Source organism: Glycine max, chromosome 8 (genome assembly GCF_000004515.6).
Source record: "Glycine max cultivar Williams 82 chromosome 8, Glycine_max_v4.0, whole genome shotgun sequence".
Lineage (NCBI taxonomy): Eukaryota > Viridiplantae > Streptophyta > Magnoliopsida > Fabales > Fabaceae > Glycine > Glycine max.
The window spans coordinates 6606776-6619351 of record NC_038244.2 but is presented as its reverse complement, the minus strand read 5'-3'; the positions used below and the strand labels follow the sequence as shown (position 1 = coordinate 6619351).

General features: G+C 34.0%; 1 protein-coding gene across 1 annotated transcript; it reads right to left on the bottom strand.

Annotated features, from left to right (window-relative positions):
- Positions 1 to 4037: 4037 nt before the first annotated feature.
- Positions 4038 to 9406, bottom strand: LOC100778219 (copper-transporting ATPase RAN1). The gene is made up of 9 exons (XM_003532612.5): positions 9021 to 9406; positions 8310 to 8927; positions 7406 to 7835; positions 6919 to 7244; positions 6384 to 6442; positions 5948 to 6290; positions 5433 to 5630; positions 5084 to 5341; positions 4038 to 4665 (listed from the first exon to the last, which is right to left on the bottom strand). The coding sequence occupies exons 1-9, from the start codon at positions 9294 to 9296 to the stop codon at positions 4189 to 4191; spliced, it is 2985 nt and encodes a 994-aa protein (XP_003532660.1). The 5' UTR covers positions 9297 to 9406; the 3' UTR covers positions 4038 to 4188.
- Between the last annotated feature and the right edge of the window lie 3170 nt (positions 9407 to 12576).

The window sequence follows — 12576 nt, the reverse complement described above, 5'->3', positions numbered from 1 at the left end:
TTTTAAATTTAGATTTTTGATATGCAACTGCAATAAATATTATTTAGAGAAAGAATTTTGTTACTCGTGATAATTTTACTCAACTCAAAAAATTGTCTCTCATGAAAAATACTTATGGTCTATATATATAATATTAATCCATGGATTAATTGGTGATAATTAGTTAAATATTTTAAAGATTACATAGAAATTAAATAGTAGATCAATAAACATAATAAAAAATAAATTAAGTAATATTTGAAAAAAAAACATTAATTGTATGCTCTATAAAATTAAAAAAAATTGATAATAAAATATTTAATTATGAAAATTATTAATTATTTATAGGCCTTTTTGCTCAATAAATATTTTTATATAGATAAGAAGTTAAAATGAAAAAAGAAAAAAAATCCAAACTATTTTTTCTTTCGATGTTGACTACTTCTAAGGCTTCTTTAATTGTTTAATTCTCTCTTTTTAAAAAAAAAATAGATTGACTTCATTATTTCGCCAAAGTTCTAATTAAACTGGTCAATTTGATTCGATCATTTTGGATTGATTAAATTATTTTTGTTGAGTTTTGAATACTAATTAGCAATGGTTATATACTAATAATATAAAATAGTTTTATATTATCATTAAATCATAATTTATGATTTTTATAACTTTTAAGATAATTTTATAAACAATAATTATCACATTGATGTGTGATTATGATACCGTGAAACTATTTTATAATCTCGGTATATAATTTTTTTTTATAACAATAGAGTTTTACGTTAAGAAAGTTAGTATATGTTATCAGCACATGATGTTTAATTTTTTTTATTCTACGTTTGCTTCCTCGAAACCTTTGTTACTTACTCATATTTGGTCAAACTTGAATTTTAACACAATAGACGTATACGTGGTTGAAGGAAGGGAAGTATGACTTTGCCTATAGTTATTTTCTTCCTTATTTCAAAACAAGAAAATACCATATCCAATCGATGTTCACTTAATTTGCCTTTTCTTTGAGGGCAGTGCAAGTTAGGATGCTGACTCACTTATTTAAGAAAATTATCTGTTACGTGCAAGTAAGTTTAGGTGGACTCTTTCTCCTGCAAAAAATTATCAATGCAGGGAGTAAGGGCTCTCTCGCTTGTAAAGTAAGCTTGCTAGTTACAAGTAAGTTGAACTTCAATAGATTATTTATGTTTATGTCATTGAACTCTTCAACAGATTAAAGAAACAGAAGAAAAAAATAAAATAATATATATATATATATATATATATATATATATATATATATATATATATATATATATATATATATATGCATAACTCTCGCTTGGCACCACTACTAAATTACACCTATTGCTTTGTAAACAAAAGACCTTTTATTTGCATTTGCGAAGTGGTGACACAGAGAGAACGCGTTGAAGGAGATTGCAGTTACCAAAGGTGTAAATGTTTGTCTTATCTAGTTGTGCAGTATGAACAATTTTTGTAGCTTGACTAAGCCAAAAGGCAGAATAAAATTTCGATACTAACATAGCTTGACTTTGTCTTTGAACTCCAAAGTATGTTTAGTGCTAGGCTTTAGCAGCAATGTTATGTAAATTTGATTTTTGTTCTCATTGTCTGTTTTATATCTTCATTTCCCAGTCAAGATTCAATCAAATGCCACAAATAGTATATTGAATTCAATTGTTGTTGTCTTGTTGAGTTAAACTTATACCTAAAAAAATGTGGAGTGGTGACCAATGATCTCACAATACAACAAGTTTTGATAATTATATAATTAGAATAAATAGTTAAATTTTAGACAAATTAGTTCTTAAAAGATTAAAAATTTAAATTTAATCTTTGAAAAAATGTGATAAATTAGTCTTGCAAACAATTTAATAATAAATTGATTATAAATTTTATAATTTAATATCAAATTAATTCTTAAAAAATATAACTTATTATTAAATTGATCTTTAAACATTATAACTTAATAATAAAATGATCTCACAGATTAAACACATGACTAATTTGTAATACTTCTTACACATTCAAAAATTAAATTTATATTTTATACCTTTTAAAATCAATTTATTAGCACTTCTCCCCTTCAACAACAAATTTAATTATTTACCCATATAATTATTATGCACATATTTCTTTACAATAATCATACCTCCACATTTTTTTAATGAGCACTTGTAATTATGGACTTTTCCTTCAAAATGCACACTCATCTTTTAAAGAATCATACCCACTAAACTAATCATTTCAATTGTCTACATTTGCGACACAATATGAGTTCATTGGTGAATTCAGCCAATAACATACAGTGACAAATTACCAAAGTCAAACTCCCTTTCTCATCAGACCAAACCATATAATTATAATCAGTCCCTCCTCCCTTTTACGCCTCCTTTTTATTTATATAAACAAAATAAATAACGTTTTTTTCTCTTAAATTATAATTATACATTTATACCTTTTATTTTTTAGTATCTATTAGCCTTGAGAGCTTGTGACATTTACTTCATTATACTTTTCCTACTATGTTGGCAGTCTGCTTAGAATTTGCATTTGATTAGCTTGATGCAGCTTTTGTAACATGTGTTCGTGAAAGTACTTTTATTTGTTTTATTAGATTTTTTTTATCCATGAAAATCAAAGATTGAATCAAGAGATTTATAATAATTTATTCATCTTGCTTAATCAATTGGCTATTACATCTGTTTTGGTTCAAACTTCGAACAAAGCTCACTTCTCTTTTCCTTGAGTATAAATCTGTCTGTGACCGATTCAACTATAAGATGATATAATAAAACAGTTCCGCTTGATAAAGTAGACATTTACTAGTACTCGAATCATAACTGAGATTCAAATTTTGACAAGGTCATATGTAGAGGAATATGGACTTCACCTTTCATTCTACCCATGACAAGCATCTTTTGTTGGCGTTTTAAGTTCACGATTAGTGTTTATAAAGAAGAAGAAAAAACTGGAAATCATGAATGCTTCGGGTGCTTCCTTATTTGGAAGCTTGAAGGACATTCTTGCGGTCAAGAAAACTTCATCTTCGTATTTCAATCAACAATTATGAAAATCAAGTTCAAGTGTGTTGTTTATAACCATAAAGATCAAGACTGAGACAAGGGGATCTGAAAGAACTTCTACTCTCGAGGAAACTGTTTTTCCAACCTCATCACTAATCCTTGACTCAATCATGCGAGCATGGGGAACGAGGTAAAAGGAAAATGTTTGGATATGATAGCACATGCCAACGCGGTGAGATAACGGTGTGAATAGCCTTAAAAGGATAAAAGTGACGATGATGGACAATCACGTTTAGCATCACCTTTTGGTATAAAAAAATGCAATGATTCAACATTGTTGAAAGGCAGATGGAATTCGTTCTACTTGAATCTACGTTTTAGTTGAAATTTTAACCAAACTACAAGGGTTTTTTTATAATAAAAATAAAAATCCACCCGATATAATAATAACTACTTAGCTAAGGAAAACGGCATTTATGTAATCGAACTCCTTGTAGCTCTTGTTGAAATTGCAGTTCGCGATTTATTGTCAATTGGGAAATGTCAACTCGATGTGTTCAAGGTCAAGTATTGAACTGAAACTTTGTTTCAATCAGAATTCTTTACACTGTTAATTGGTGAATGCGAGCTACAAAGTCGCATACCTTTACTTTTTATTAAACACACATTTGACCTTTTCCGTAGAAAACTGAGCAATTTACACCTGACACGCCTAACAACTAAAGGGGACATTAAATATAACTAATACTCCTAATGTATAGTTTACACAACACTCTGAATCTGATTTTTCCCGTGCTAGCTACGCCGTGGAACGAGAGCACATACTCACAGAAACGTACGGGACAAACATTTTTCAACTCAATCTCAAAGCGTTTTCCTGCCCTGATTTTGCAAATAGAAACACATTCACATGTACCCTGCATACTGCTTCATAGAAATTAAGCCTTCAAAGTAAACAGAAATGTGCGAATGTGTGTGTTTGTGTGGAGAGAAAGAGAGAGAGAGGGCACGAGGAAGAACTATGAAATTACAAGAGCATTTACAATGAATTGGCAGCTACAATTACAATTGCACCCCAATGGGTGCAGCGGATCTAAAGGAAAATGCACAAAATTGGAATTACAAGGGTCAAATTCATTTGCACCCTCAAGTTATTCTGTTTCAATTCTCGTTAATTTACAACTATTTCAAGTATTGTAGTAAGTTTGGGTTTTCTATATCTTCTCAAAAGCAAAGAAGAGCATACGACACTTACAGATGACAGAGCCATGCATGCACCAGCAACCCATGGTGGCAGCTTGATCCCCAAAGAAGGAAAGAAAACCCCGGCAGCAACTGGTATAGCAACAACATTGTAAGCCATCGCAAATACATAATTCAATCGAATACGGAAAAAGGTCTTTCTGGAAAGATCAATGGCTGTGATCACATCTTCCAAGTTATCTCTCATCAGCACATAGTTAGCAGCTTCTATTGCAACATCTGTTCCAGCCCCAATTGCCATACCAACATCTGCAGCAGCTAATGCTGGAGAGTCATTGATGCCATCACCCACCATTGCAACTATACTTCCATCCTTTTGGAATGAACGAACAACATCAGCCTTTCCTGCAGGCATAACTTCTGCCCTAACATCTTGAATGCCAACCTATCACAGCACATGTTTTTTTCTTTTAGCCAAGTTGAGATAATAACAACAATTTCTACCCAAAAGGTTATGTTACAACTGTCATAAAGAAGTGACACATACTCCATTATGATTTACAATAGAGGGCTGAAGAATCCGATATTTATAGTAACAAATTTAAAACTGTTTTAATTCTTTCAACATTTTCTTTTTTGGTAAATTCATTTCTTTCAAATATTACTATTACAATATTTCCTGTCTACAGTTCAATTTAACTGTCATACTATACACTACAAAACCACTATATTCCAAAGCAAAGATGTTGGTTTTCTTCTCAAGTAGAAGTCCAAATTTAAAATGCATCAACTAAGAAATCGCACTCAAAGTTATCACAACAGCAAACTTTCCAATCAAAAGAGAATATTATATATATACAAACCTCTTTGGCTACAGCTCGAGCTGTTCTCCAGTTATCTCCTGTAACCATAACAGGTATGACTCCCATTTTCTGTAGGCCTTCTATAACAACAGCAGCTTCTCTCTTTAGTGGGTCTGCAATCCCTAAGACTCCAATTAATATATCATCATATGCTACTAGTATCCCTGTCTTTGCACTTTCTTCAATCTCTACAACAAAACTTTCCACTTCTGTAGAAATATTTATGCCATTTTCCTCCAGCAGCTTCCGGTTACCAACCTGTTTAGGATATGCTGCCTCGAGTAAGCAACTCTCTGGAAAATAGTTTTTAAACAGAATAAGTAGTATCACATTAACCAAAAGACATTACCAAAATACGCCTCCCGTCTATAAAGCACTGGATGCCCCTTCCTGGAAGAGCAGAGAAGTCTGAGACATCATAAAGCCACCCTGACTTGAACTCCTCAGCAGCATTCTTGGTACCACTGGTAGGGGAAGACTCCTCAAAGAAATGAAAATGGCGCGCATATTGCGATATTGCTTTTGCCAGTGGGTGTTCACTGCTAGCCTGAATTAAAACAGAAGAATTGAAATTTGAAACAAATGATTCCTCTAATAGACATCAAGATAAATGGAAGGGTGAAATTTTCTGACAAAAAATAGGTGAAGATGATATTGATCTTTTCCAAATCTAATTTCAGAATGCCAGTACTATGGGGAAGTTGAGCTGTCTGTGTTGAGGAGGGGGAAAGAAATGCAGAAAAATATTACACTCTTATAAGTCCTTTTAATTGGATCTAGGCTTGAACCGTGTATTTGTGACAATACCATAAACAGAGAACAAGAATCAAAGAAAGTAATCATCATCAAGAAATTGAGAGTCACCTCAGCAGAAGCCACCAATGTAAGAAAATCTCCACGGTCCATTCCTGCAAACACCTTAGCAGCAGTAACAGTGGCTTTCGCCTGAGTTAGAGTGCCTGTTTTATCAAATATGACGTACTTCACCATCTGAGCCCTTTCCAAGGAGTCTCCTCCTTTAATTAATACTCCATTGTTGGCACCAACCCCTGTTGCCACCATGACAGCAGTTGGTGTTGCCAAACCAAGTGCACATGGACATGCAATCACCACAACAGATATTGAAAACATAAGGGCAAAAACAAAGTGATTTCCATTTTTTGGCAGCCATTCATCAGGGTATGCTCCAAGAGCCCCAGCTATATACCTACAATTTTAGACAGAAGTAGTGATAAGCATTCCGACTACACATCAGAAACCAGCTTTAGTCAATATGCAAAACTAGTCAAGCTAATCTTACCAACACAATAGTGTCAATAATGCCAACACCACAACTGTAGGAACAAATATGCTTGCAACCTGCAAGCCAAAAGAATGGTACCTGAGTTCATATCTAATATTTAGTCATTGGTAGGTCAATCAATAACAAGATCATAAAGTCAAACATAGTGACTACTATAAAACAATAGTGAGCAAGGACCAAAAACAACTGCTGGAATTATGAATAGAGCCTAAAACCAAAATAAATGAATTCATTAACTATCCAATTTTATGAATAATTTCACAGAAGGAGCCTCAGTGATCAGAGGTGAGGCATCAAAATCCTTACTCCGTGCTACTCAATGTATCTTTTACAATTCCAATCAGCTGACTATCACTTAAAAACATGAAAATGTGTGGTTGTCATTTGCTAGGTCATCAAGAGAAATGAAACATTTCACTTAACTTCAGAATTGATTCATGACCTAATATGTAAAAATGCTTACACAGCTACACTATCAAATTAACACCTGCAGAACATAGAAGTCATCCAAGAGCATGAGAAGAATACTTACATAATCAGCAAACTTTTGAATGGGAGCTTTGGACATCTGGGCTGTCTCCACCAAACTAATTATCTGACTCAAAACTGTATCAGATCCTACTTTGGTAGCTTGAACGTGAAGGACACCATGCAAATTGATCGTACCTCCGATAACAGATGCATTGACGTCCTTCGAAACGGGTATAGATTCACCAGTCACCATACTCTCATTTACATAACTTGAGCCCCAAGTAACAATACCATCAGCAGGAATCTTTGTACCAGGAAGAACTTTTAATGTGTCACCAGGTTGAACGAGCAAGGAATCTATTTCCCTTTCTTCAATAGTTCTACCACCTAGAAAACAAAACAATTATTGGCAAGCTCTAATTTGATGTTACAATGAAACACCCCTGATTAACGTGTTTTCGGCCTAAATATAACTTAACAAGAACAATCCATTTCAGTTTCAGTTTCTCTTAAGAAAACAAAGCACATCAAATTAAAGTGACATGCACCTTTATCTTTGACAATCAATAAAGCTGTTGCAGGAGTAAGTTCTACTAGCTTCTTAATGGCATCAGAGGTCTTTCCCTTGGCAAGGCACTCCAAATACTTGCCCAACAATACAAATGTTATAAGCATAGCACTTGTTTCAAAGTATGTTGGAGACCAAAATCCTGTAAGGGCACCATACAGAAGAGCACAAACAGAATAAACATAAGAGGCTGTAGTTCCCAAAGCAACCAGGACATCCATGTTTGTTGAACCATTTCTAAGAGCTCTTCCAGCTGCTATATAGAAGCGTTTCCCAATCACAAATTGAATGACACTCACCAACGCCCAATTCAGCCAGTCACCCATGAGAAAAGGCCCACATCTCCAAAGTAATAAAGAGTAAACCAATGGTATATGAGGACAAATCACCCCCATGAAGAAGAGAGGAATCTGCACATCAAGCAAAAATCAGTACAAAAGAATGAAAAGATTAAACCAAGACCCTAAACAAAAACAAGTGCTGTTAACCCAGACTCACAAACATTAAACATGACTCCTTTCAGCAACAATACCAAGTCTCATTTTGCTTCAGTTACAAAATCCCACTTACTTTCGATGAAATTCCTGTACAGACTAATAAAATCCCTACAAATCATAAAGTATGGTATTTTAACAAACGATTTCAAATACCCGTAAAGATCGCCATTATTAAACCCACTAAGGTCATCCTAGAGGTGGGGGATTTAAACAGTTTACATAAAGTCCTAGGTTCAAATCTCATTACCACCATTGTAAGCCAAAAAAGGACTACCATCAAACCAAACGGAGGACAAATAAAGAAACAAAATAAAGTACAACGAAACCAAACCAGGAAAACGCAAACATTACTAAAAGAAACATAACTGAAATCAAAAAGATACTCACACTGAGAAACAAGCTGGAAATAAAAAGGCGAAACATAGCCGAGCTTTCTGAGCCATCTTTAGAAGCCATCCTAGCGTAAGGATTCCTAACATGCAACTTAAACTTGCCATTACTCCCCAACTGGATCCCATCAACCAACGACCTAGAGCTGATAACTTCAGGGTCAAACACCACATCAAGCTCGTTCACTGCCGTATCGAACCGAAACTGCCTCACCCCTTTGGTGCCACTTAGCATCGCTTCCAGAACCTGAGCATCACCAAGAGAGTACACGCCACTCACCCCTAACACTATCTGGTCCCGCCCGTTACTCTGCACAAACGCGCCCTCGAAACCCGCGTCTTCAATCGCAGACACAATATCGTCCTTGCTAATCACGTGGGGATCGTACTCAACTTCGCCCAACGAAGTGGCCAGAGCCACCACCGCTCTTTTTACTCCGTTGAGGTTTCTCAGAATGCCTTCCACGGAATTCACACACGCCGCACACGTCATCCCGACGATAGTAAACTGCCCCAACACGGCGGCGGAGGCGGCAGCGTGCGCCGCCGCGCCGGAGTCCGGCAAGATCTCGGCCTCGAAACCTGCGTCTTCAATCGCATTCTTAATATCCTCATCCTACAGTTAATTACAATTATTAAATCAGTAATTAACTAACACAACACTTGTACAAATAGAACGAAACGCAAAAACGAAGACTAATTAAATTACCTTGACGAGGCCGGGGATGAAAACGACTTCGGCTTTGTTCTGAAGAAGAGCGACGGAGGCTTCGGTGACGCCGTGAACGGACCGGAGAGCCGTTTGGACGGAGTTGGAGCAGGCGGCGCAGGTCATGCCGGAGATTCTGACCTGAATCCGTTTGGTTTCATCGTGGACGACGTCGTTTTTGTCGTAGGAGTCGAGGAGGCGAATGTCTTCGAGGTCGTCGAAATCTTGGCCGGCGCCGGGGGAAGTTAGTTGCACGTCTCCGGTGCTCGGCGCCATGAGGAGGAGATGAGAAGAGAATGATGAATGAATAATGTGACGATGAAAATACGAAGGAAAAGAAAATATAAATAAAGGAGGGAAAAACACCAAGGGAATGCGGAGAGAAACGGGAAAAAATAATGAGAAACTGTTTTTTAATTTCCGGAAATATTATTATTTTTATTATTTATCGGTTTTGGTGGAGAAAGCAATTTTTTAACTAAGTAGAAGGTGGAGGTGGGGGCAGGTAAAGGGGTTGGAGGGAGATTTTTGAGGTATTTTTTTCCCGTTTTGCCCTTGTAGTTCTGGTGTTGGGGTTTTGTACTGCGTTTCCACGTCTACGGTGATAGGACCGTGTTTGGTTCGCCAACGCATGCATTGCTTGTGTTTTCGTCAAACGTTTTGTTGAAGGCTATGGCTGGCGGGTGTGCTGGTCAAACAACGTCAAAAGCTGTGTTTGGATTGGAATTGGAAAGGTTTGATGTGGAATGGGTTCTTTAGTTAATTAAATATGTAAAGGGAATAATATTTCACGTTGGAAAAACATTAAAGCAAGATGAGTTCAATAAATGCAACAGAACAGGATGGCATGGAATGGCAGCTTCAGGCTGTGGTACGTGACCCACTTGCTTTTTTTTGGATACCATTTTGGATTTGTTTATATTGCCACCAACGTGTTCATTAATCATGAACCTCGAGATGGGTGCTATAGTTTTACCCTCTAAAATATATGAGCTTGTTTTAATTATTTAAACCTTGATCCTGCCTGCGTATTTGGCACATCTAATATAAACTGAATTCAACTTTCTTATATATTCAAGATTATTTAATAATTAGACATCTATTTATAAATTTATATATATATATATATATGTATGGTAAGGTTTTGTCACTTGACACCCATATTTCCTCCAAGAAGTTATTAAACAAATTTATTTAATAATTTTTTTTTGAGAAAATGAATATGGATTGAATTTTTTTCCCTAAAAACTAACTCAATCCAATTCGTGGACATTATTGTGAGTTTTGTTGATTAGTTTGTACATTGTCCAATTTTAAGAGAATCTATGAGGTTGAACATCTAAGACCAGCATTTAGAAATATGAAACTTTAGTCAAGCAAAAACTGCGTTTTAAACGGCTCAATTCATCAGAATTATATCCATTATGATTGATGTACCTAGAAACCTAGTTTCTAGCTACACATGCACACATTACTAGTATGTTTTGTTTAGGGGAAAAAATAAAAGGAAAAGGGAGAGAAAATTAATGGAAAGTAAAATAATTGTAAGTTGTTTGATGGAAAAGAAAGTTAAGTGTGTATGTAAAAATAAAATATGAATATTCATAATAAAAACAATATACGAAGGTAAGGACATTTCAGTCATTTAATATATAAGATTATCTTCTCTCTTATTTTTTTTCTCTCAATTTTAGACAGATTATAAAGTATGTGAGTCTCACTCATTATATTTTTTATGTAAGCATAATTTTACTATTAAGTCTAATAATTTCTTATGGCTGAACATACAAGAAATTACAATCTTAAATAACAAGTTTCTCACATTCATTATACTTTATAACTTCTATGAGAAAGTTAAAAAAACTTACTTCAATCCACAATGGGTTTTTCTACAGTATCCTTATTGTCCCTCTTTAATTTTTTTATTTTATAATCCCATACTCTCTTTAATGGCGTTTATGGTTCTTGATGGTACAAAGCACTGCATGTAACAGTTTTGGCTTCTCTTTTTCTATTCTCTTTTTGGAGCTTTTATTTGAAGTGTATATATCTCAGGGGAAAAAAGGACGAGAAGTCATTGATTTTGTTTAAAATAAACTCTTTCCTATAACTTCCTGTAACTCTATTTAAAATTTATCTTCTTGAGTTTCCAAAGCTGTCATTAATGAAGTGAGAAAAGGAGATTTATTTTAACAACTTAAAAACAACTCTTAATGACTTTAATATAATTTTAAGCTTAATAACTATCACATGTCTTTTCATTAAAATAATATCTAGAGTCATTCTTCAATTAATATAATCTAACATTTTATTCCTTTTTCTTCACTTATCAAGTAACCAAACAAGAAAAGAAGATGGTTTATTATCTTTTCTTCCTCTTTCGTTAATTATTTTTCTTCCATTTTCTAGTGTACAAAACCTAACTTACACGAAACCAAGATGTGGTAGAGATCGACAAACAAAAATTAGAAATTACATCTATCTAATTGCGACCAGCACGACGAATAAAGAGAAATCCTAATATATATGAAAGTAGAGACGCAAGCTTATTTTATGCACACATGTTGGGATGCAATTGCTTTGTCTCGTTCAAATAGATAAATAAATAAAAAGGTTATATTTTTAACCACTTAACTTATTTACAGCTTTAATTCATGCCCTTCATTTAAAGAACAAGAAAGCAAAATTCTTAATTCTGTTACGTTATTCCAAAATTGTTGGTTATAAGCTAAATCTTCTTCTATTAGAACAAAGTGCATGTTTTGAGAAAGGCCTTTAAAAAGAAAAGTGTTTTGAGAAGGTTTTCTTTTTCCTAGTTGGTAAATTAGTCCGCGATCTATAAATTGCTCCAAAGACATTTTTTATTACATACTTTCTTTTTTATGTCACACATCCTCACTGATATAAAAAAACATATTTTCTTTTATGTTTTCATTTCATATTGTTTTTTAAACATTAACATTTTATGTTTCAAAAACATAAATTTAATTTAATTTTTATATTATTTTTTTCTTTTTATCTCGAATTTTAATCATCTATATTCATATTTTGGGGAAAAAATCAACTCTTACTTTATTTAGTCTGAAAAACTCTTATCATTACCTTTTAAACAATTTTTTAAATCTTTTTTATGTCAATGGTCCTCGTCTCATTTAGTTAGTGCATGATTACGTGATTGTTATTGAAAGTAAACAATCGTGAATGGGTTGATTATAAACCTCCAAAATTTGGTCCCGAGGGAAAAGTTGAGTAAGAAAAAATGAAGAGGAAAAGCAAAAGCCTCTTTTATTATACGTGACAAATTATGTTGGAACGATGACATTTTTCTCCACTAGCCCTTATCATAAAAATAGTAGTATGAAGATACACGCTCCACTAATCTAAATGAAAACTACTATTACATTTAGAAAGGAAAGATAAATTAAAGGGGAACACTGGAGTACCTTATCTTCCACCAAAAACAGTGTGCTATGTGCATGGCACATCATCATATGTGGTATCCACAAAAACAGCTTTTTCTTACGCTCACATTTGCATGCCATAACCTAATTTTAAG

What these genes read in the sequence shown, in the direction of transcription:
- LOC100778219 (XM_003532612.5), bottom strand. Translation starts at nt 9,296, where the DNA reads ATGGCGCCGAGCACCGGAGACGTGCAACTAACTTCCCCCGGCGCCGGC. An exon ending in TTCAAAAGTTTGCTGATTAT is followed by an intron (nt 6,443 to 6,918) that starts GTAAGTATTCTT and finishes TTTGGCTTGCAG; the next exon opens with GTTGCAAGCATATTTGTTCC. An exon ending in TTATTGACACTATTGTGTTG is followed by an intron (nt 6,291 to 6,383) that starts GTAAGATTAGCT and finishes CTAAAATTGTAG; the next exon opens with GTATATAGCTGGGGCTCTTG.